Source organism: Dermacentor albipictus, chromosome 8, assembly GCF_038994185.2.
Source record: "Dermacentor albipictus isolate Rhodes 1998 colony chromosome 8, USDA_Dalb.pri_finalv2, whole genome shotgun sequence".
NCBI classification, from domain to species: domain Eukaryota; kingdom Metazoa; phylum Arthropoda; class Arachnida; order Ixodida; family Ixodidae; genus Dermacentor; species Dermacentor albipictus.
Genome location: NC_091828.1, coordinates 45,646,203 through 45,672,189, shown reverse-complemented (window position 1 = coordinate 45,672,189; position 25,987 = coordinate 45,646,203). Strand labels below are relative to the sequence as shown.

Below are 25,987 nucleotides of genomic sequence, written 5' to 3'. Positions count from 1 at the left end.
ACTGAGCGACTTTACGTTGGCTCCAATTTTGTCGAACGTATTCCTAAGCATCAATAAAGGGGCTATAAGATAAAAAGACGTAATATTTGTTATTTTAATTATGAGCATGTCCCAGAGTGGCATTTTCAGAGGCGACGAAAGCAACGCATTCACCCTGTCCTTTTGTATGTAGCACACAAGAGATCTTCCGTCAGAAGACCTTTCGCAACAGATGAGACGATTGGTTCTTGCGTCAACTTGCATCATACTGTGTCAGACAACGTTTCAAATAAAAAAAAAATGGAACAGATTGATCTCCTTTATCTTTTGCCATGGAGTGTGCATTTGCACTAAAAGTCAAAATAAATTAAAAGTAGAAGTTATTAGTGAACTACATGTGTTTAGTAGTCTGTTCATTCAACCGCACACATGTGGAAGATCACTCCCGTATATCCATAAGAAAACTACGGGTTTGGCGTTATGCTTTTCGCGCTTAAAGCAGTATTTGATGCATAAAACGCAGTACGCTTTTATGATACGTTGAATATTACAGGGGCATACAAACTCATGTTCCAAAAACAAGAGACAAAGGACTTTGCCGTTGCTACAACACTTAAGTGGCCTTTCTTTTGCGATGGGCTGCAGTTCCAATTGAGGAACAAGCGTTCCGACGACATTATTCGTAGTAAAAGTGGTAGGCCCCAGAGAACACATTATTCACTCTTCATCAAAGTCAATGCCGCACAAATGAAATTTCTGCAATTATAGATTGTATAGTAAAACGTGTCTCCGCGCTTTTATTGACACTGCGCATGTTGTATGACTGAAGCGAGTGACATGTTCAGCGGCTGCACCAGAGATGGCTTACTACCATCGAATGACAGCAGCTAGAACAAAGGCAGTGCAGTAAGTATGCTTTCAGAGCCGGTACTTTTTGAAGACAAGGTCCTTTTAGCTCCCTACACGGTTGGCGTATCTGGGATTTCAGTATATTGTAACCACTTCCAGAGAAAGGAGGGTCAACCACGTGTCGACGCTAAAGAAGACAAGGCCGATGTAAATGGTTGTTCAAATGAATAGATGAATAAATGTTGATTATATTGATATGGTGTAAGTGAATGTTAGCCGCTGAAAGCTGTAAATACAATAATAATGTCTTTCCTTTCTTCCTTGTACAGGACCGTGCGCGCAGGAGGGAGACGAAGAGGAAGTGGTAGAGTGTCTACTGGAGCTTTGACCTTTCCAGCCTGCGCGTTTACCACTAACTTTTTCCCATGTAAATCATTATACATATTGCTACGGCATGAGCCGGGCGAGGAGAAGAAGAAGATGTTAGCGTGTGCATGAGTGTGCAGCCTCGGGACGCCATCTTTACTTCGCCATCAATCTCGGTCCTTAAATAAAGCCTGTTTAACTTTAACCGTAACAGTTTTGTGGTGGAGGTGCGGGGTACTTCGACCAAGACGACGGAGCTGCTGCAGCAAGTACCACGCCGGAGCCGACGCCTCGCTCGACTGCCCCCAACACCACTTGAGATCCCGATGTTCCACAGCGGTGACCAACAACCTTCTCTGGCAGCTCCAGTGTGAACAACCGGCGCCTAGATGCATCAGATGGAGCCCCGTCCTTTGTCAGGAAAATTCGGCGAGGACGTGGAGGAATGGCTCACCCACTACAAGCGTGTGAGCAAGTACAACGGCTGGAACGCCACGGCTCAGCTCGACAATGTGGTTCTGTTCCTCATAGACACTGCGCTCGTGTGGTTCGAGAACCATGAAGATATCTGCACAACGTGGGACAGCTTCGTTACTCACCTTACCGAGTGCTTCGGCGATTCCACCACGAAAAGGAAGCGGGCGGAGCAGACATTGCTTCAGCGTGCTCAAGTCCCAGGTGAGACCTGTACTACGTACATTAAAACAATCCTGAAGCTTTGCAGAACGGTCAATCCTCGAATGTCCGAAGAGGACAAGGTTGGACACCTTCTCAAAGGCATAGCCGAGGATGTGTACAATTATTTAATCGGAAAGGAGAGTCTCGCCTCGGTCGCCGACCTCATCAAGCATTGCCGCACATTTGAGGCCTTGAAGCTGCGCCGTATCACGCCTAAGTTCGGCAGGTTGACAAATGTCACAACGGTGGCAAGCGTTGAAGACAATGACAACTACAGTTTTCAATGTGACCTTGCGGCAACTATAAGGCAAATTGTCCGCGAAGAACTTGAAAGACACACCAAAGGGGCGGATGTCGAACTGCTTGGCTGGGCTCCCAACCAACCTCAAGAACATGCATCTGCTGTGTCGGCATTGTCTGCCATGCCAGGCGTCGCAGAGTGTCGAGTCGATCAACTGCGACAGCACCGACGTACCTTTCCCGACGACGCGATGCACGATCAACGAACTCGTCGAGCTACCACCACGAATCGGAATTCGGAAGATCGCGTTTATTATTCTCAGCGTCCCAGGTTTGACCCCGAGGTTTACAACGTCGGTCGTGCATCGCCTGTGTGTTACAGCTGTGGCGCCTCAGGACACATTGCTCGTTTTTCTCGCCTGCGCCGACAGACAACAAGATATGGCCACCACCAACTTGGCCTAATTTTGAACGTGACAGTTATGACGACCGTTGGCCGACAGACCCTGATAGTGCAAACGCCACAGGCGCGCCACCCCGGAATACCTTCCATCAATATAGTAGAAGGAGTGGCTCGCCAGCTTCAGACCGCAGCCTGACGCCCCCAACCAGTCGCCAACGCCGTTCACCGTCACCACGGCGACGTGCTGCGTCACCGCAGCCGTCGGGAAACTAGCCGGCGCGGCCGATGGAGGTAAGGTCGCCGGACAGTCTGCGTCTCTGCGAAATACTCCTCTGCCTATTATGATGGTGAAGTAAAGATGGCGTCCCGAGGCTGCACACTCATGCATACGCTAACGTCTTCTTATTCTTCTCCTCGCCCGGCTCATGCCGTAGCAATCCCCGGTTGCCGGACGAAGCCCGCTGGGCAAGTCCAATTCACTCGGAAAGCGTAGGGTGAAACCGCTTAAGACGGGCAACATGTACTAACTGGGTCCGGCTAGACCGACGACCAGCCGACGTCAAGCGTGCCACCACATACGTCAAGTCACTCAAGCGATCTACAATGACGAATGAGCCCGTGTACTGGGGCCCATGGGTACGGCATGAGCCGGGCGAGGAGAAGAAGAAGACGTTAGCGTGTGCATGAGTGTGCAGCCTCGGGACGCCATCTTTACTTCACCATCAACCTCGGTCCTTAAATAAAGCCTGTTTAACTTTAACCGTAACAATATGTTTGCGCGTCGGGCTTCGTCTTCGTAATATTTGGTGAAGTTGCGGGGTAACGTCGCAGAATGGAGCTTAGCAGTGGCCGCCGCTTCGGTTCTTCACCGATGTCGCAGGAGATGGTGCCTGGTTCGGCAATGCCAGCGTTGACTGCGTTGCCTCCTATACCAACGCATCCGCGTGATCCGAAAATCTTATGTGGCACTGATGGCGCCGTCGTCGATGACTGGCTGCAGATGTATGAGTGGGTGAGCAGTCACAACAAGAGGGATCCCACAGTGATGCTGACGAACATAATTTTTTGCTTGGCAGGAACAGCTCAACTGTTGTTTGAAAATCACGAAACAGAACTCTGTGACTGGGAGACGCGCAAGCAGAAATTGCGAGATGGTTTTCCCTTCGGAAAACCGTTGGGTCGGAAGGTCATCGCCAGGAAAGTGTTGGCATTACGAGTTCAAACGTCCACCGAGGCTTACGTCGCCTATATGCACGACGTGCTGGCACTGTGCCGCAAGGCCGACACTGAAATGCCTGAGCCTGAAAAAGTCGGCCATGTCTTAAAAGGCATCGCCGATGATGCCTTCAATGTACTGATTCGAATGAACTTTACTTCGATTAATGACTTTATCATGGAGTGCAAGCGTTTGTAGCAGGTGAAAAGCCGTCGTATCTACCAGTAGCTTGCACGGCTCCCCAATACGGCTGTAATATCGTCTTGTGAAGACCGATCTTCTGCGCGGCAACAGCAGCAGCCTTCAGAGCAGCTGACGAAGATTGTGCGCCGTGAGCCATGTGTCCTGTGACTCTGTACCCACCTGCCAACGATACATGCGCTCCTATGGTCCCCCTTGTTCAGGCTGTTGTGCGCCAAGAACTCAGAAATGACGGCTTGCAATCAGTCCCGCCGTGGCCAGTTCCCGGCCGACCGAACGTCTTTCGCTCGTGCATACCCAAAATCAATGGGTCCGTCGAGTTTCTCGCAACATGGCAGAATGGCGAACGCAAGATGACCGACCTATTCGCTTCAGTTGTCACCGCGTTGGTCACGCCTTCCGATACTGTCGCAACCGCTAGTCCTCGATGCCGTTCTCGAACAGCCCTTCTCCAAACGGCAGTTCTCGCCATTTCCATCGGCAAGGCAAGCCGAACCTACACGCCACGGATGGTACGAACATGTGGCGACGTCGTTCACCGTCGCCGAGCAGTCACCAGTCGCGTTCGCCCAAAGTCGTCGCCCGTCGTCCAAGTTACCCGTCCCGTGACCTGTCACCATCTTTCCGACCGGGGCACGTACCTCAGCAAAACTAAAAGATGGAGCTCCCGGAGTTGACGCTGCATTCGTCGACGTCTCCGCCAAAGCCTCACACCCTGCCGCTCAGACCGAATATAGTCGATGTAAAAGTTGACAGTGTACATCTCCCAGCGGTTGTTCATACCGGAGCCCATATCTCGGTAATGAGCAACCATGTTCGCAGCCGCCTGAAGAAAGTCGTTACACCTGCCGCATCCCGTCTTAGGTCGCCGACGGAACAACGCTCATTATCCTTTGCATGTGTACTGCCCGCATAACTGCTACTGGTTTCAACGCTTCCGTTTTATTTGCTGTTCTTGAGCGGTGTTCCCATGACTTATCTTCGGCCTCGACTTCTTATCGTACCGTTGAGCACTGATTCACTGCAGTGCTGGCCTCCTCCAACTCGAGCTGCCTAATCACTGCTGTCGTCCAAAATCAGCTGAGCCTCGAGAATGTTCTGCAGACTTTGTACGGTTGCCGCCTCAAGCCTCCATGTATATACCTTTGACGTGCTTCCCAACTGCTACTGACGATGACAATGTGATGACTCCTAATGTCAATGTTCTGCTACGCATAGTTGCCATGAGTCATACAATTGGGATTATTGCCGACAACTGCGTATTCCTTCCTATCTTAAACGTTGGTTCATGTACATCCCGGCTGCGATCGACGATACCGCCCTCTCTTTATAGGATGTTCCGTCCTTCTCTCCAGTCACCTGCTGTCTCATCAGTTCTGCAGCGTCCGATCATGGCATATTTTCAAAAATGATCGCTCATTACCTGCTTCCCGAACAGGAGGCGGATCTCTTTCCCGTCCTCGTGTCTTATCGCGACGCCTTTGATTTTGAGGATCGCCCGCTGAGACAGACTTCCATTGTGACCCATACGATTAACGCCGGTGATGCTAGTCATATGTCGACGTCGCTATCGCGTGTCCCATGCAGAACGCCACGTTATCCAAGCTTAAGTAGACAAGATGCTAACCAACATTGTAATTGAGCCCTCTTCGAGTACATGGGCATCGCCAGTTGTCGGTAAGGAAGAAGGACGGCAGCTGGCGATATTGTTTGAGTACCGTCAACTAAACAAGATCACGAAAAAAGATGTCTACCATCTGCCACGGATTGATGACGCTTTTGACTGCCTTCACAGATCAAAATACTCTTGAATCGACCTCCGATCCGGTTATTGGCAGATTGCGGTTGATGAAATCGACCGTGACAAGACCGCTTTCGTTACACCGAAAGGCCTTTACTTTATTAAGGTGGTGCCGTTCGGACTTTGTAATCACTCAGCAACTTTCGAAAGAAGGATGGGCTCTCTCCTTAGGGGCTATAAGTGGTCCACCTGCTTATGTTATCTGGATGATGTCATCGTATTTTCCCCTACGTTTGACAGCCACCTCAGTCTCTTGGCGGCTCTTCTTGAAGTCTTCAGGAAGGCTGGCCTTCCACTTAACTCTTCTAAGTGCCATTTTCGACACAGCGAAGTCAATGTTCTTGGCCATCGTGTTAGTGCTACCGGTATACAACCTGATAAGATTCACGCAGTCAAGAACATTCCTGTGCCCTGCTCAGCAAAAGATGCGCGCAACGTCGTGGGCTTACGCCTTTAATTTCGCCGGTTTGCTAAAAATTTTGCGGATATCGCCCAGCCACTGACTGACCTTCTCAAGAAGGACACAGCGTTCTTTTGCGGCCGTGAGCAAGCTGACGCCTTTTTTATCTCCTTTGACGTACGGAATGGTGTCCAGGCTTTGTGGGGTTAACCCACGACCTGTGATGGGAGTCAGACGTACGACCTGTGATGTTAAGGTGAAGTTAATTAAAGCACTCGAACCCACAATCCAACCTGGAGATATGGGTGAACCGACCATAACTCCACGTTGCATTACAATTGAAATAGTGAATGTCGAAAGTCGAGCCCACTACCTTTAGGGCAAATTAAGACAAAGTTAATTAAAGTGCAGCTAATTAAGACACACTTAATTAGGCGCACTCGAACACATGGTATTTGGTAGGAGAAATCAACTTGAAGTAACAACGCATTAGAATGAAACTGTCAACTACTTTATTGAACGTATCGTGAACGCATAGGCTTGACCTTTGCACTGTTTAGCGTATGCTAAAGGGACTGACTTTTTTGTTGGTTTATTATGCATTCAATAAAATGTAGTTGCCATTCAACACTTGCAGTAGTTACACCTTAATTGGTCTTTTTTGAATTGTCCATTGTCGTCTTCATGACAGTAAATAGCGAAAAGATGAAACACTGCGTATGTCAACCGAAAATTTAAGGGTGTAAAGTGATCGACAAAACTTAAATGAGAAGACTGGTATGGTAAGGACACAAAGATTGTACGGTAATACCGGCACCCACTAAAAGCTGCGCCAGACAAAGCTTAAGCAAACTGCCTGCGAACGTGAGGGCCAGGCGGAAGCATGAGGGTGTGATGATAGACGGTATATAGAGCATCCTATTGCAGCGTGCGCGTCTTTCAAGCAGAAAATGCAACGGAGTAACTTTGTGTGGTCTGCACAGCCCAGAATGATGTTGTGTAGAAAAAAATAGAAAATATTGCGCTATATTTTCAACAACGCAGTCCGTAAAGTCGGCCGAACAACATGTCGAAGTTTTTGTAGTTTGCTTTTAAAAGAAAAACAGAGTCAGCGCAATTTGAATTGGACTTCTTTTTCTAAGCAGCGCCGGTGTTTTGTTTCCCCGCGGTAACATTTTTACGAGAGCCTGGCGGATGCAGGACCCCAAAACCCGTTTTATCGAAGGGAAGAGATTGTACTTGAAGTTCAATCAGACCACTTTAGAAACATACACACACGCACGCACGCGAAGCCCGGCTTTGTTGCCAGCACAAAAGCAGGAGGCAAAAAAAATCCTGATGCTTCTGTTCCAAGTATTATGTTTTATGAAAGGTTTGTCACGGAGTGTCTAAACTTTCAGTCATTTTTGTAACTTGTCCGTGGACGGCGATTGTAATGAAAAGAACATTGAAATAAATGTGGACGAAAGAAATGTCAGGCCAGCGCGGCACACGCAGCACAGTCGCAGCGGAAGCTGGAGAAGCGGTTCCACGCCAGCTCCATTTTGACTCCACGCACTACAGGGTGTTCGCGGCGAAGTTCTTTCGCGTCATTTTCAGGAGAACGATCTGAAACCTCCGCCCGGTGTCGAGGGCGAGCAGCGCCTTGTCGTGCTGTCTGCACAGCGGTCTGCTGAGCCAGATGGTGCCTGGTTGCAGCCGCGCGCATAGTTATACGATCCGCTTCTTCAGCAGCGGTTCGTACATAGCGAGGAGGCTCCACAACCTGTACCGAAGAATAAACACAGGTATCGAGAAACGGCTGCTCAAAAAAGAAAAAAAAAATGCAGCCTGCCGTGTGCATTGCAAACGCTGTCACCAGTCCGGGACTATTGTCTAGGATAGACATAGAAAAGGCGTTAGGAACGCACATGGAACGCCATAGCCAGTGGAAACCGGCGCGTCCCGTCCCAAACCGCTAGCACCGTTCGGCACAGCCAAGCTGCCGAGAATGCAACTGCGTCTGAGGTATTCGCTCCCGTTGCAGCCCGCCTGGCACGGCACGTCGGACTTTCTTTTTTTTTTTTATCCAGCTGCCGCGACCCAGACTACGTGGCGTACATGTCACGTCCCTTGATCCGTGGTCCGTTAAGTTGCTCTTGATGATGTGGATGATAATGATGGTTTACCGCCATCGCCTTCGCGACTTGGTAGCCTTGGCTATCATGTCGCGCCAAAAATTTTGGCTTTATGTGTTTAGTTGTCCATTCAGCAAGCGAATATTCACTGGAGTTGCTGTAATGCGTTAGTGCGGTACCTCTACAAAGAAGCAAAGAAGTTCAGGGAGTGCACTTAAGTTGCCTTTTCGGGATGTTGCTTGCAGAGATACGCTTTATTGCGGTAGAAAGTTAGTAACAGAAGCACGCACATCTGAAATTGGTAACACAACTGTCCATAAGCTATGAACATTTCCTTAGAAACAACGTAGAAACGCGATGTCGTAAGACTGCATTCAAATGCCAACAGAAAAAAATGGAAAGTTCCCAATTTTTCTGAAATGTGACGCACCGAGAAAAAAAAAAGAAAGCTATTCATAAATCGGTATTGCATCTGCTGTGCCGAATGGAATGGCTGCCAACATAAAACAAACATTCTGTACAGCGCGTAGCATGAGCGATGTTGGCAAGAAAGCGGGATGCTTACGTGGTAGCCCCTCCCCCGTGTTTCTGCTTTGTGGTGAGTCCACGATGTGACAAGACAAACGTTGCTTGTACCAATGCTCGAAATGGTTGCGCTCGCTCTGTGGAGCAACGAAAGAGCAAAGCAAAAATATTTCAGCACAATGTAACGAAAGTGCTAAATCAATAGGCCCGGTGCGAAGAAATAAAAAATTGAAACCCACTTCGACGCAGGCGTGTTCCCTATATAAGCGAGCCAGCGCTGCAGGCCTTGTCACCCTCGTCAGACCGATCAGCCAAAGGTTTGCGACCTCTGCCTTCCGAACAACACCGCCACCATGAGAGCGTTCGTCGTCGTTTGCCTTCTGTCAGCAGGTAAAATGAGCTTGCCATTTTTTTTTTCTGGGAACATCCAGGCAGTGTTATTCTACGATTCCAACGCTGAGAATGTTTACACTCTTAAGGGTGCTGGTATGTCTAATGGCAAACATCCTTAACCTTAGGGTTGCAAATGCGTTTGGTCTACACCACGGCGCGTTCAAAACCACACCTACGATAAGTAATATAACTTAAAACCCCGAATAATTCTGACCGCTTGCTACTTACCGAAACTATCACCCCGAGAGTTTGACGGCGATAGATATTTAGGTTTATTCCATGCATTTTTGTGGCCCCTGTCGTGATATCATGTTTACTTGCGGCAGAAAGTCACTGAAAATTAAAACCTCTTTTTTTCCCTTCAACAATTCAGTCTTAACGTGCATGAATGAAGGTGCTAACTTATTCGTTTGCTGTACAAAGCAATACCCTTTTTATGGTCATAAAAGTATTCAAATATTTAGTTTGTAGCAGTTACACATTGCGTAGCAACGTATACGAAGGTACTAATGATAACCTTGAGGTAAGCTTAAGTTTTCCTAAAGTTTCTTTAAGGGGAATGCTGCGAACATTTAGACGTTAGGTCATGTTGCTTTTTCACAAGTGATTCTGCTTGAGCGCGATTTCCTTCACAAGTGCTGAGTATATAGGCGGCTACCGAAAAAAAAATATGCGTGTGGAAGGCTGCCGTAAAGACGATTCGCGGGTGTTCTGACATCGCTTTTGAGCGTCACAAATCTTGAAAAAAAGAAACATGTATGGACAGCAGTGCTAAACGCAGAAGCTCTAAGTTTAATATGAAGAAAAATCACCGCCCAAGCACTCCGTACAGATGGTTAACAGCGAAGCTGAAACATGCAACCCCGGTGTTTATCACTAGCTTAATCCCGACGCTTTATTAAGTGACGGCTTGGTCGGCTTCCAGATCCTCAGTACGCAGTTGGTGCTTGCGCTCGGCTGCACGAGCCTGATCTTGTGCCCGGGCTGCAGCACCGGCACGGCGTAGACGAGCTCCTTCCCGGATCTGCTCGCGGCGTTGTTGATCGAAAGCTGCCTGCTCCTCAGGAATACGTTTGACGCGGGGTGTACCCATTTCAGAGCCGGAGAAACTGCGGCGCGCGCGCTCGGCTATGACACAGAGTAGCGACGTCACTACTGGCGCAGCAAATCGCGCGCCTTTCTTTTTCTTTTTTTGTGCATGCGCATGGAGTAGCAGTGGAGGAGTTTTCGGCGTACAGGCGACACGCGGACGGACGGACGGACGGATGAATCAGCTAGCCATATACAGCTTCGCTGTAAAAGAGATCTCTTTGTGAGCTCTCTTGACATATTTGGACAAGAGCCACTTTACTGCCACTGTAATTGTTGTAGCGTGTATTTAAACCAACACTTCGTCGTCTTCATGCTGGCTCGAAACAGGCGGCAGGGAAGAATGACTCATCCTATAGAACAGCGGCGTCACAGGGTGGCAAATATAGACATCCAGAGCATGTAAATTATTTCTTCACAAATGTATTTTCCATTCTATATCAGAACACACATCTGACGGATTACGATGGGAAGAAGCACTGGCGTGCTTATCTTTAGAGTTCAAAATCCACTGACATTATCGCAGTACGCGCGGCAGCAGTACCAAGTGATATCCAGAAGATTTGGGGCTTTATTTGTGACATGTTGTTTAACAACTCGCCAGCACTCGTCATGCCATCAAAGCGTACGTGCAAAGAATACACCGAGTTCTTGAAAATTTTTTTTCCCGAGAAAGTTTCCTTTAAAGCCGTTATAGTCTTCAGGTAATTATTTCTTTTTGTCGAAATTGCGTTTACAAACTTTGCTTTTCTAGGTGACACAACACCTTGATGTGCGACATTGTGCAATAATAAATTCATAGGAAGAATTGTTCCGGCATGTTTTACACATCAATTTGTTTTTGCTGGACTACTTGTATGGACCAAATCTAATTGTTCACTCGGCATGCAGTAAAGTTCATTGGCAATACTAATATGAAGTAACAAGTCAGAAGCACGTCCGTAAACCTGAACTTTACCCACCTTCCGAAGTACGAAAGTCTCTCTCTCTGTCTCCCACATCACCACAGAACAAATAATGTATACTCGCAAGTGATGTGGCTAACCGACAGCGCTATGAACTTCCGTTATTGAAGTTGTAAGCTTCGAAAACGTTCGTAATGCTACCATCACGCTTATAACTATATGCAAGCTTGCTGGTTAAGGAGACAATAATTGTGCGTAGTATATAGTACGTAGTATTAGTAGTATATTATTAAAACTTGCACGGGCATAAAAGAATCGTATAATAGTTAGGCAATTCGCGTTTAATGGCGCAAGAGCGACTAAAGCCATGATGCGCCAGCCCCAACATAATAATTAATTATTATTATTTTTAGATCGGCTTTGAATGCAGGCTAATAAAATGAGTTGAACTCTGTTTACAACAAAGATGTCAGATTTTCTTTGTTTTGCGCACTGAAGGATTTCTTTGTCGGGGAACCACTGATTTTCGCTCCTGCAGGCCTTGAACAATCTGTTTTACAATTTCTTTCGGAGCAGGTTTCTGTGAGGTGTTTAAATACACGCAAAGAAAAAACAAACAAATATTTGCTTATGGAAAAGAGAGATAAAACAGGTAAAGGTAGGGAGGTGAAACAAACAGATGTCCGGTTTCCCATCTTGCACCGAAAAAGGGGGTGAGTGATTGAATGAACAAATAAAAGGGCAAAAGTAGAGAAAGTCGATATACAGAATAGAATTTACAAAGCGCCTTCCCAGGTTTGTCGACTATGGGAAAGTCACTAAGGATCGCGTAGCTTTTCTGAGTTACTGGTGAGTGAGGCCATGCAGTCACTACGTTTGGTTCCTGAAGGTTCAACCATGAACTCGGCCTAGCGCATTTGGAAGGGACTGACTGCCTGACTTGTTTGTCAAAGATAGTATAGAGGTAGATGAGGGGTTCGAATATCTTTTTACGGCTAATGACAGATTAACTAAACGATATAGAGGGTATGGAGCTGCCGAACCCGTTGCGGGCCGATCCCACCAAATTGTTTACTCTTTGTTGTACGGAATACTATCTTCGCCACAACGACAAATTGCTGCATAACATTTTCACTTAAATACTTTTCTTGTGAATACATGTTCGCTGTCTCGAATTCTTTATTTCGTTCAACGCACTTATATTTGATGAGTCGTCCAAGCATTTAAACATAGTGATTTCTCATAAGAAACCGGATAACACAGTTGTACACGCTTCTAGACATGCTGTCTCTGTGGCCACCATGTGATGCAAATGTAATGCTCCTGCGTCGTTTGCAGTTGCCCTTGGTAGTGCCCAAACTCGGGATCCCCGTGAAGCAAATGCACGTACCGCCAGCGCTGCAAACACAAGAGGTGCGTTGACAGGGAACCTGCGTGGTGGAATCGAATCTGTTGGTCCCAGTGGAGCTCCGGGCACCACCATAACGCTCGGAGGCACCGTCGGCGGTGGTCTTGGAGGCCAGGGTAAGTGCCCAAATGGTGCCCTTTCTGAGAATGACTCACCGTGGCATGTGCGTAGAGGTGAGAGCCGTCCGAACAAGCCCATGGCGTACTTCCTTTCGGGAGTGAGACACTCACCCGTAGCTCAAGTATTGTGGTCGGGATAAAATGTTGCCTTCAAAATAATAATTTTCGTTTGATCACCAGAAAAATGATTGTTCAAAAAATGTTCGCTACGAATGCACTGTCACCGCAGTGGTGATAATATAGGCAACATTTTTCCATAATGTTTAAAAACAGCGCTATCGACACAGGACACAGAAAGGAGAATGGGACGCACACAGCGCCCTGTCTGTCGCATTATTTATATTTTCTGTGTCTTGCGTCGGTAGCGCTGTTCTTAAACATAAATAGAAAACTACCAACGCGCTCAATCTGCCGTTCTTCATGCAACAGTTGTTGGAATGGTCTTAATCATCTCGCTCCAAGTAACATTTAAACGTATCGTGTAACTACGAAAAAAAAAATGCCGTCGCTGTCTGTCGCTGTGTGAGATTATACCATGCCGCAATATCTAACTTCGCCTTGTTGACAAGGATATTCGTTAAGGGTTCGTTATGTGTCAACACTGCGTCAACGTAACTTGTCGGCACAGACAAAAGTTCGTGTAGTACCGTGTCTTCCCGGTGTCGCTCTTCAAAGGTCAAATGTCCGCGTTCATTATGTAACCAGCTTCTGTAGGTTGCCGATTGTTGTTCTGAAAAATAAAGAACAACTCTGTTTTCTCTTAATTAGGAGTGCGAATCAGCTCTCGGTGTTCTGTAGTTTTCAGATCATGATCAAACACTCCCGCGAAGGAATGATAATTCGTGTGACATGCTTACACGCATGTGCCGTTTACGCAGGGGAGAATACATGGGCGTGTATAAATTTTCACTAGGTGTTGATATTGTTTGCTTAGCTATTCGTCGGTTTTGCGCCTATAAGAAATCATTTACCTTATCAATACCTAAAACCTCCCCGCACAAAAACTATGAACTGATTCCTCACACGAGTACAAAATCTCGGCTCACATTGCGCTAGTGCAGCCTTCAGCACGTGAATGGTTAAGGCCGAGCAAGAAAAGATCTTCAATATTAAACCTAGGTTCTTCACGATTGCACTTTTATTAAGAAGTGTCGTGTGCTCTCACATATATTGCGGTGGGAGTGTTAAATTTTTCTGACGTATAGGTTGATGACTCTGAATCAGTACTTGATAAAAATGTGTTACTATGCTGTTCAAATGGTACTGTTCATCTCTGCAAAGCACTAAGCGGCTATTTCCCTCTAAGAAAATCGTTCAGCACTTCTTTGGCCACGTGATTTATTCGAGATGACGCAGGGGACGCTGTGGCAAAATACGCGGTGAGCGATTTATTTCCTTCAAGATGAATTTGGTACAAAGTATAAGGTGAAAACTATTAGCACAGAATATTAGTACAAGAATAAGGTGCAAAATATAAGCACATAGGGACACCTAATGTCAGCATATACAAACATCTGGCAAGTGAATGTATCTGTGAAAAAGTATCAAAGACAGCCTAAAGAGAAAAATGACTGCGTCAGTTCAGCTGACTGTTCAGCTGTATCAGTAAATTAGCCTTTCATAATACCAAAACAAGCACTTTATCATTGGAAGCAAGGTGTGAGTCCGGGCAGTTCGTAATTGGTGATCATGTGCGCAGCGCAAAGGAGAAAACTTGAAAGAGGCAGAGAGGGCTGACTTCCAGGTGAACCTCATTATCGTAAACACGTATAATCTTAGCACACCTGATAATGACCTAAACTTCGATACATGATGTCAAATCTAAGAGGCCTCCAAAATCTTCGAGAAGCTACAACGGAACTTAAGACGTCGCACCTGCTGCTGCGCATTCTAGATAATGGAGTTGCTTTTCGGACAAGGCGAACGAAGGTTTCCAGAAACAATTAGAACAAGAGAAACCAACGCTTTCTGTCTAATATTCAGTCTATGCGAGATACCGTGTAAGTATAGAATGGAATAGCAGTTTTCTGTGTTCTTTCTTTTTCGGCTGCGATAAACATTCTCAGTAGTGCGCCAGAATGTGTTCTGTAGATTACGAATAGCACACGTAGAAAGCAACACACAGAAAGAGGTCGGTCGATTGCTCATTTGGCGTGGTTTATGACGTTGAGAGGAAGGTTCGGAAGGCAGCCCAACAGATACCTGAGCGTAAGGTTACAGGAACGTAGTCTCAAAATGCAGCAAGGGAACTATGGGTGCTCTTTGCTACATTTAGTGAATGTGGCTGCGCTGTTTTGTTTAATCAGAGCGTAGTGATGACTAGGCACGTGAGTTGCAATGCCAGGATGGATATTGAAGCCTTGACTATTGCAAAGGGGATGGCACTAGTAAACCATTGGTTTACTAGGGCTGCTGCTTTTATCGTGAGTTATTGCGGTTAACCTTAACCAACCTTCACGATTTTGTGCCACTGAACTCAACAAGACAATCGGCATCGAAAGTCGCCAGAATTACCACGGTGAGTGGATTTGTTTACCTTGACGCACCGAGCAACGAGCACCTCGGCATATTCGAACACCGTTCTACGAACGCCGCACGCGCCCCAGGAGCGGGCCCGCGTGGCCTCGCGAGCACCGAGAATGGCAGGGGAAACGAACGGCAGTGCTCACGAAATGGACATAGAGAACAATAGCCAAGACTCCACAGCGGTCCAGAGCAACACCGAATTCGATGAGAACAGCGGCAAGACGCTGAGTCAAGCTGGCCCATGGTTCCAAGCAATCAAGGCAAGAAAAAACAAGAAGGCGCCGAACGAGGACCGCATACAAGAGAGCGGAAAGCAAGGAAACCCCCAGAACCAGCAAGGAGGACTGAGCGCGAGGAGCAACCCGAGAGTAGAAGCAAGCATGCAAGCCACCAGCAACTACCAACGGCAGCAAGATCAGGGAAGCCGAACCAACGGCAAGCCACCGCCGCGACGCGTGACGCCGCCGCTGCCAGAGAATGATTACAAGGTGGTATACCGACCAAGAACCGGCATGAAACTGTCAAGCTGGCCGGACGAGAAGATCACCGAAGGACTTGCAAGGGCAAGCGGTTCCCCTTTCAAAGAATTTTGCGCGAACGTAACCATCCAAACGCAGTGGAAGCAGAACCTGATAATTGCCAGCACCGCAGACGAGGACTACGCACTGAAACTCGGTTCCATCAACGGCATCGAACTTGGGGCGGCCACATACGAGATGACGCCGTACATCAAACCGCTCCCAGGAACAGTACGTGGAGTCGTGCACGGCATCACTGCGTGTACGACGGAGAAACGACTTGCGGAACTGCTGGCAGCCAACAACTGTGGCATCCTGCATGCGAGGATGCTCGGCAAATCCACCTCAGCAGTTATCACCTTCGAAGGTCCGCACATCCCTTTCTATGTGAAGGTGGCCGGCTCGTACACACGTTGCCGCCCATACCGCAGATCGGTACAGTATTGCAAGGCCTGCGGAGAAATCGGCCACCGGCAGGACGTATGCCCCAACCCAGACAAACACATTTGCAACAGGTGCGGGGTGCAGAACCCACAAACAGATCATGATTGCCAGTTGCAATGCAAACTATGTGGGCTACCTCACGAGACCGCAAGCAAGGAGTGCGAGAAAAGGCTCAAGCCAAGACCCCCACCCCTGTACGTGAGGGAGAGAAGTAAATCAAGAGGCCGACAACCACCTATAACAAGGGAGACAAGTTCAAGCTCCTCGGAACATCGAACAAGTAAGCCACAGCAAGAACAGCAGAAGATCAGCTGGGCGGAAGTGATAGCCAGTTCCAAGTCGACAACCGACCAATTTCCCTCACTGCCGACACAAGAGCGAAATTCGAGATACGAGGAAACCATCGCCTCCCTCAGAAGGCAAAACGCCGACCTGATGAAGCGGAATGAAGTGCTCATGAAGCGTCTAGAAGAGCAAGAAGGACGTCAGGAGGAACGGGACAAAAGAGCTCAGGCCAGGGAACAAGCCCTGGAGAGGAAGCTCCAACATCTTATTGAGCAATTGCAAAAACAGCAGACACCGACCATAACGCCAACGCCGCCGAGGGAACATACTCCCCCGATAGAGGACCTAGAATCGGGAATAGAGTACAAGGTGAACAAGGCCCGAACCGAAGACAAGACCGAACTGAGAAATGAATTCCGAGCCGAACTGGCTCAGGCCGTCGACACCATAAGCAAGTCTGTGGCAGCCACCGTCCAAGCAGCCTTACAAACGCTCCGCCAGGAGATCACCCAGATGGGCAACGAGCTCAACCAACGCATCTCCATCCTAGAAAGGGAAAAAGAGCAGGCAAGGAAAAAGCCAAAATACCCCATCAGAGAAGCCCAGATGAACGAGACTCTGGGAAGCCAAGATGGCGAATAAAATAGCAAAGAAGAAAGAAGCGACCGAAACCCTCAAAATTTGGCAGTGGAATTGCAGAGGAATAAATCGGAAACGGCAAAATTTACTTCACCTATGCACCCTACACCAACCTGACGTCATCGCGTTACAGGAAACAGAGACAAATAATATTACGATGCGTGGCTACAAAACGCACATTGCCCAAGGAAGGACCAGGACCGCCGTCCTCATCAAGAAGCACTACACGACGCAGCAGCACGAAATCAACCACAGAATCGAGCACACTCTGATTGAGCTGGTTCCTCCCAAGAAAACCTTGCAGAGCCTCTACATCCTGAATGTATACAGTCCTCCGCGCGACACGTTAAAGGACTTGGACAAGTTACTGAGAGAAGTGAAGAAAGTCACCGACGGTCAGAAACTTCTCGTGGTGGGCGACTTTAACGCTCCACACGTGGCTTGGGGCTACCGATCAACCAACAAGAAGGGTATGGACGTGCACAACGCGGCACAACACCACCAGCTGACGTTGTGGACCGATCCTCTAATACCAACTAGAATCGGCAACAGTGTCTCCAGAGACACCAGCCCAGACCTGACCTTCTCCACTGGCTTCAGGCAAGTCGAGTGGTCGAGACTGGACGAGACTCTGGGCAGCGACCATCATATCATCCAGACCGAAATCATGCACCACAAAACCCCTGTGAGATTAGGTCAAGCCAAAATTACAGACTGGCCTGCTTTCCGCAAAGATGAACACCCCAGCAGCCTAGAGAACATCGAGGAGTGGACCAAGAACGTGATGGACTTGGTTACCAAGTACACAAAGACCATCCAACTCACTGCGGACAATCCCGAAGTCGACCCACACCTACTTCACCTCTGGGAGGCCAGGCGAGGACTTTTGAAGAGATGGAAGAAGCAGAAGAGAAACCGCAAACTCAAGATCCGCATTGCCGCAATCTCGCGGCAGGCGGAGGAGTATGCTGAAAAACTCGGACGTCAGAACTGGAATCAAGTGTGCGACCAGTTACAGGGAACCCTCAGCAACCGAAAGACCTGGGCCATTTTAAAGACCGTTCTGGCGAAGACGGAATCAAAAACTGTCACGGGGCAACACATACAAAGACTTATACACAACTTCCAGGGAACCGAAGAAAAAGCGCTCGAAGCCATCACTGCGAAATACATCGGTGACGAGCAACAACGGAAGACGCAGCCAGTCATTCACCCGGAGTACGAGGGGGAACCCAATCCGGATTTAGACCAACCTTTCACCAAGTCGGAGATCGTGGCAGCCATAAGAAATCTCACAAGAAACACGACGCCCGGCAGGGATAAAATTAACAACAAGACCCTCCGTAACCTGGACGACGGGGCGACGGAGAGTTTGCTAAAGTATATCAATGAAAGCTGGGAGACGGGCAGTATACCGGCTTCCTGGAAGCACGCGGACGTAACGATGATCCCGAAACCCGGCAAGCCCATCAACCTACAGAACCTGCGTCCGATCTCTCTTACGTCATTCGCGGGAAAACTCTTCGAGCACATGGTCCACAATCGTCTCTCGCCCTACCTGGAAGAAGGTGGGCACCTGCCGAACACTATGTTCGGTTTCCGGCCTAACCTCTCCACCCAGGACATTCTACTTCAGCTTAAAGAAGAAATCATCGACGGCCTCAGCACATGCCACAAGAGTGCCATCCTGGCACTCGACGTGAAGGGAGCCTTCGACAACGTCTCACACGAAGCAGTGCTAAACAGCCTACAACATACCAACTGCGGACGGCGGACATACAACTACGTCCGGGACTTCCTGACGGGTAGAACGGCGACCATAGGCCTGGGGAATCTCAGGACCAAGAAGTTCCCAGTACCGCAGAAAGGAACCCCCCAGGGGTCGGTGATCTCCCCGTTGCTGTTCAATATAGCGATGAGGGGATTGCCGAACCTCTTGGAGAACATCAGGGGTATCCGTCACGCAATGTATGCAGACGACCTGACCATGTGGACGTGCACGGGATCGGCGGGCGAACAACAAGACGCCCTGCAGGAAGCCATCGACAGGACCGAGCATTATCTACACCACTGCGGTCTTTCATGCGCGCCGGAAAAGTCGGAGCTCCTGATCCTCAAAAAGAGGACAAGAGGGCGGCCTCCGCAGGACACACCTGACCCAACGTTGACACTAAATGGAGTCAACATACCCAAGGTGGACACACTTCGTATTCTGGGCCTCACTTTCCAGAAGGACGGTGCCGGTCTCGCCGCCATTAAAAAACTGCAAGCGACAGTTATCCAAGTCGCGCACTTGGTGCGAAGAGTGACAAACAAAAAGCACGGCCTGAAAGAGCAGGACACAATCAGATTAATACAAGCCCTGATAATCAGCAGAGTCACTTACGGCACCCCGTACCTGGGTCTCAAGAACAGCGAGAGAGACAAATTGAACACCCTAATACGAAAAACCTACAAGCTGGCACTGGGGCTTCCACCGACGACGTCGACGGAGAAGCTGCTCAGCCTGGGCATACACAATACTTGGGAGGAACTTGTAGAGGCCCACAAGACCAGCCAGATAGAGCGACTCAAGCTCACCAGCACGGGTAGGGACATGCTAATAAGACTGGGCTACCCAGTCGAATATAAGTCTACAAAACAGCGGGTTCCTCTACCCCTGAGGGAGAAGATCACGGTGGCCAGCATCCCGAGAAACATGCACCCTGAATACCACAGAGAAAGGAGGCGAGCGAGAGTGAAAGCTCTACGTAAGGCCTACGAAGGACCAAAACAAGGAGAAGTCCGATACACCGACGCGGCAAAGTACAAGAACAGAGCGGCCCACGCTATCAGCGTGATGAACGGCCAAGGACAAGAGGTAGCTGCGGCCTCGGTAAACACTACAGACATCGACCGCGCGGAAGAAACGGCGATAGCCCTGGCGGCCACTACGGGCCAGCGAGAGGAAGATCTAATCACAATCATCACCGACTCGCAAACAGCATGTAGAAATTACCAAAAAGGCCGCATTTCCAAACAATCCCTGAGCATCCTCGAAAAACGAGACAATTTTCCTGAACTGTACATTGTCTGGGCCCCGGGACACGAGTCCCTGGCGGGTAATGTAGCGGCTAATGCCGCTGCCCGAGATCACATTCTCCGGGCTATCCCACCAGGTTCACGAGCACCGGTAGACCAACAAGATAGCGTCCCGAAAAGATACGCCGATATCCTGAGCCACTACAGGCTGAGTAGGAGGATCTATCCACCCCCGCATCCCCAGCTGACAAGAGAAGAGGCGGTGATGTTCCGAAAACTACAGACCGGCACATTCCCGCACGGCACCCTGCTACACGCGATGTACCCTACGAGCTATGCCCACAAATGCGCTTTCTGCTCTAGGCCCAATACCCTCTACCACATGGTATGGGAATGTCAGCAAAACCCATCGACACCGCCCATCACCGGACCAACCGTCGAGCAGTGGGAGGCCCAGCTGACAAGCTCGAGCCCTGAAGACCAGCATCGCCTGGTGAGCAGGGCCAAGTTATCAGCTCAGGCCCACGGCATCCTGGACTAGGGAAGCCGCCCACCTCGGACGATTTTACCGTCGGCTCATTTCTGCTAATAAAGTTTATTCCTCCTCCTCCTTGCCTACAATGTGAAATCGTACATAGTGCGCCTCCTTAATTTGCAGTGTTGCGCGTCACAGACTTGAGACGCATTTTAGGTTTGACATCATGCGCCGGCAGTTTAGGTTCAGATCACATGTACTAAGGCTATGCATGTGTGTTTACATTAGCAAGCTCAATTGGAAATCAACACTTGTCTCCGTCGTTCTTTGCAGTGCTTTGTCCCCTATTCTGTGCCAGTCATCGTTACCATTAGAAGAGGTTCGATAAGTCAGAAAAGTCATGCAAACTAAAGACCACCAGCGTCGCCACCATAAAGTTTCCGCACCAGCTCACGTTGGAGTCATAGAACTTGACGGCGTCTCCTTAGGCCTAGTTACTACTTTCTTGGCAAACATGGTCTTGTTGTCCCAAAGAGATAAAGATTTCACTTGGCTAGCTTCGCAAACGTTTATTCAGCCCAACAAGGTGCAAATAAGAAAAGAATACTTTGAAATCCGTGACGTAAAACTGACATACCACCGCTGAGGTTACGGTGAAGAATTCGAAATATTGAGCTTTGACCATTATTTTCTATTTTAATAAACAAACTATCATCGCGAATTAACCCATTTATTGACGAATGTTGCCTACCCGCAACATACAGAAAAAAGTTTGTTTTACCTCGCTGCCTTTTGGTATTGAGTACGGAGTTCCTTGCTAAATGTCTTTGGCCAACACTAAATAACAGGCATGCAACAAGCGACATTTCATGGTTAGGAGTAGAAAGACAGAATAAGGAAGAATAGTTTGGCACGCGACTCGCTTTCCTTTGAAAGCACGTTCAGACGAGCCAGATCGATGCAAGGTCTGTGGTTGCAGTGATGTCACATATTTGATGTAAAGCACGTGAAATGTACACCCATGACGTGCAGATGACGAGGGCTCTCTTTACAAATTTCAAACGAAGCCAAGAAAAGCTTGGGTTTACGCCCACTTCCAGTTTCCTGCCAGCTGCTTTCCTGCTAGTGCTGAAAACGTTACCACAACAGATTTCTTTCTTTTCGTTCATTAGGCTTACGGTTGCTTTTTTATGCACATTTTGTTAGAAAATACGCACTAACTGGTTTTCGGGTATCTATATGTGGCGTCGTAAAAGTGTTATTGAAAACAGAGTTCTCAAAGAAAACTTTTATCGGTCTAAGATGGCCTATCAGTTCTGTTTAGTTTGCCGTTCAAGCATTTCAGTTAAGAGTGCCAGTTCAAGGCGCAGTACAGTAATTGTATTGATTCATCCTCTCTTCCCCGTAAGCTCATTTATCTTCCTTTGTACCGTAGTTTGTAAATAAACTGGAGTTGAATCATGGCTGCAGGAGGAGGCTTTCCTTCGGTCTGGAGTGGAAGTTATGCACCAACTCATGGCTGGAATCAAGGTTTTGGACATGCTAGTGGCTATGGCTACAACCCTTACGGCTACGGTTCTTATGGATACAATCCTTACGGCTACGGTTCCTACGGCTACAATCCTTACGGCCACGGTTCCTACGGCTACAATCCTTACGGCTACAACTATGGAAACAACGGTTACAGCAACGGTTACGGTTATGGCGGCCATTATCACAACAACAACAACCGCCACCTGTGAGTGCAACCCACCGGTGTCGCAGCTTCAGCTGCTGCGCGTATTATCAGTTCTCTCCGTGCTTCTAGGTGAGATTCTTTGTTTTCTTTTCTACTTCTAGTACATTAGCGAACTTCCAATACTTCTCCAGTTTCAAATCTTTATAATCTAGTCGTTCGCGACATGAGCAACTTAACAGCAACACTGAGCGTAATTCCAGCTTTATTTCAAGTCAAATCAGGTTCCCAATTGGGGGAAGACAGGTACATACAAATTAAACCTGTTTGAATGCAATACGCGCTGCGTATACCTCTTGAGTTTATTTATACCTCTTGAGTCTTAAGAAAAAACTGCAATCAGGCGAGTTGTAAAGCTTCCAAAGGAAATTGAAAGTGTCATACACCAGAATGTGCCAGTACTTACTTCTAGTTTTCTGCAAGTTAATGATAATGTGATAAATGTAAATTCCTGTCTAGGCCAAGCAGTTCTTTATGGCTGCCTTTACCGACCAATGATTTTGTTACAGAAACTATATTTAGATAAGCAAAATATTAGCCTTTTCGATACATTTGCGCACAAAAAATCCTATTGTATCCACACGCGAGTGTTTAAAAAATTGGAAGGCAATAAGAACGTACCCTATTCAAAATGTATCCCCCTCATTTAATCTACGTAATAATGTTATATGATAGTAGTTGGCCATGAACAAAAAAGACTGTTAAGGGGTGTGTGAGTCCTGATTTGAGCCTTGATCAAACTACATATTGCGACCAAGGGATAAAACTTTGCCGACTAGGAAACTCTGTTGCTGTGTAAAATACCTATACACATTAACGTAACTGCCTTCTGTCACTAGCACTCTACGTATTGCACGTTATACCGAAAGACACGATGTCGAAAGAATATTGATGTGAGCGATGGTATGGCAATCTACTAATGCAGATTTCGGAGAACGTTCTGGATTCTAATTAAATCAAATCAAATCAAAATTTTTATTCATGTTCATTTGGTACATAGGTTTTCATTTCCTGTCCAACCTAAGCACTATGCTGTAGCAAATGCTGTACTGAGCCAGGTGTGTCAAAGGCAGGGATTAGTCGCTAAGTCGTCTTTGCAACTAGAATAATTGGGCCGGAAATTTCAAACTTCTAAAAAGAATTTCAAACCTCAGCTAAACCTTTAAAACATCTATTTCACTGTTCGGATCTCCCAAGAATATATGCTAGTAAAACATACTTACTTGAAGCTGAAATGCCTCTCAATGTTTCATATCGAACAGGGAGTACAGGAGTGTATGATGGAAAGCATAATGAATATATCTTGCAGAAAGGCACAAGCTAAACGGCGATCTTGGTCTTCGCTGGATTCCCATTCTCATAATATTATTACGTTGCCGAAGTCATGTGTAAATATGTATGTACAATATTTACATGAGACATAACGATGCATAAACGAGATGGCTGTCCAGACCGATTCAACCTCTACACCTGAAATCGTCTTCTTCTGACTGGCGCCACTCTCCATTGTGCCGTAACGTAACCCCCGGCCTGTAGAGGCGCCGTTTTGGCGCTAACTATAAAGGAGGTCAACTGGCGGCAAAGTAAGGCTTCAGCCGGGACACATGCACAAGATCCGTGGGGACACGCGAATTCTGCGGAGCGATCTCGTAATGGACATCGCCAAGCTGACGCACTATCCTGTTTTCAGTGAAGCCGACGCGGTGACATAGGAGGACAACAGAACCCGGAGCAAATTAAACGCCTCGAGTTGAGCTGTCGTATCAGATCTTCCGTGCGGCCTGAGACTCATTGAGCCTGGAGCCGGCAATATGGCTTGCCGTGTGAGCCCGGGCGAAGACGTCTTGAGCATATTCAGTGGGAGTGTTTATCGCGGAATGAAGCACTTTGTCAAAAGGCAAAGAAGGGTGGCGGCTGAGCAGAAGGTAAAATGGTGAAAAGCCAGCGATCTCGTAACGGGATGAATTATAGGCGAAAGTCTCGAAGGGTAACGTGCTGTCCCAATCGCTGTGGTCGTAAGCATAACGTATTTCTGTCAACGTGCGATTGAACCACTCCGTCACTCCGTTTGTCTGCGGGTAGTAGGCGGTAGAAAGCTTGTGATCGGCAGAACAGGAGCGAAGTAGGCCTTCAACTATTCGGGAGAAGAAGGTGTGGCCGCGATCAGTGAGTAGCTGCGAAGGTGCGCCGTGATGGAGGATGATATCATGTAAAAGGAAATCTGCCACCTCAGTTGCAAACCTTGTGCGCGAAGGTCGCGTACCGGGTCGCGTTATGTTACGGCGCAACCAAGAGGGGCACTAGTCAGATGAAGACGATTTGACGTGTAGAGATGGAATCGGTCTCGGCAGCCACCCTGTTTAGGCATCGTTGTCTTTCTTGCACACATTGTAACTAGATCTTTATGTGTGACTTCTGCAACGTAACAATATAACACAGCTGGAGTTTCGCAAGTTCAGTTTGGCGGTTGACGCCACAAATTGAAGAGCAGGACTTTCATAGACAAAGACTCGGCTAAACATGACGTTTGTCCGCGTCTTCGATGAAGATTCTAGAAAAAGAAATGTTTCAAACAAAGTTCGTGCCCCAGAAATGTTAAAAAAAATTTCATCGTTCAGTGCTTTACCTACTACATTGCTCCGCACTTGCGTAGCCACCCTAATGTTAAGTGCCTGTGCTGATTACTTTCTCACTGTTTCTTTCAGTTAACCTGCGACTTTACTACCAAAAGTGCTGTGTCACAACAAGATAACAGACATCAAATTCGGGAAAGAAATAACGTATTTTGCACCTGGTACTTCAATATTTACGCATATCATTGCAGATTTACGAGCCACTGACAAACAGGGACTTCACAATATAATCAATAAAGATTTTCAGTTTTTAAGGTTGCAAGTATTGTGCCTTTTTATGTTTCAGAATTTTTCATTCTCTCACATTGTGCTTTTTCATCGCTTGCAAGAACATTCACAGCGTGTTTAAAAGCACACTAAACCCTTCAAGCAAATGCAAGAAGGTGTTTCACGAACGTTGACACCTTGAACTTGTGCATTTACATGAAATTGTGGATTGTTCATTGTATTTCGGAAAAGTCGTTTTCTGAATATTCATTTCTCATTGCCTCATACACGCCATGCCACCAATCAAGCAATCGAAAAATAAGCGGAGTACAATCAACATCTCTGTATGACTTTCATAGATTATGAAAAAAGGCATTTAGTTCAGTGGTCACAGAGGCACTGCGTAATCAAGGCTTACAGGAGACATAGGCGAACATCTTGCTAAATATATACAAGGATTCCACAGCTGCCTTGTTTCTGCACAAGAAAAGTAGAAAATGAGCTGTCTACAAAAGGGTCAGGTAAGGAGACAGTTTCTCCAGTGCTATTCAGTGCATGCGCAGAAATGAAGGAGAAAAGTTTAATGATACTAAATGGAGAGAGGTCGGCTTGAGGTAATTCCTCTAGCCAGCCGCTCTGCTTTGGGGGAAGGGAAGAGCAGGGTGTCTACCAACCGGGAAAACCGGGAATTCTCAGGGATTTTGAGTAGTCTGGAAAAACTCAGGGAAAACTCAGGGAATTTGTGCTTCTATCAGGGAAAATTAGCTGTAATTTTTTTAAAGGGTCAAAAGTCGCGGTAATGCTGGCTCGAGAAA

At 47.5% G+C, this 25,987-nt stretch overlaps 1 protein-coding gene across 2 annotated transcripts; it reads left to right on the top strand.

Moving 5' to 3' along the window:
- Positions 1-1,192: 1,192 nt before the first annotated feature.
- On the top strand, positions 1,193-25,219 carry LOC135909743 (keratin-associated protein 19-1-like). 2 transcript variants are annotated; one of them, XM_065441805.2, is made up of 5 exons: positions 1,193-1,872; positions 9,025-9,165; positions 12,501-12,686; positions 22,068-22,404; positions 25,038-25,219. In XM_065441805.2, the coding sequence occupies exons 2-4, from the start codon at positions 9,129-9,131 to the stop codon at positions 22,337-22,339; spliced, it is 495 nt and encodes a 164-aa protein (XP_065297877.1). In that variant the 5' UTR covers positions 1,193-1,872; positions 9,025-9,128; the 3' UTR covers positions 22,340-22,404; positions 25,038-25,219. The 2 variants fall into 2 exon arrangements, with proteins under 2 accessions (XP_065297877.1, XP_065297878.1); XM_065441806.2 differs by lacking the exon at positions 1,193-1,872 and adding an exon at positions 2,694-2,806.
- Positions 25,220-25,987: the final 768 nt, after the last annotated feature.

Excerpts from the sequence above, each read along its gene's own strand:
- LOC135909743 (XM_065441805.2), top strand. The coding sequence starts at position 9,129 with ATGAGAGCGTTCGTCGTCGTTTGCCTTCTGTCAGCAG. Across the intron at positions 9,166-12,500 it reads CGTTTGCCTTCTGTCAGCAG|TTGCCCTTGGTAGTGCCCAA; the intron begins GTAAAATGAGCT and ends CGTCGTTTGCAG. Across the intron at positions 12,687-22,067 it reads CGGTGGTCTTGGAGGCCAGG|GAGGAGGCTTTCCTTCGGTC; the intron begins GTAAGTGCCCAA and ends TCATGGCTGCAG.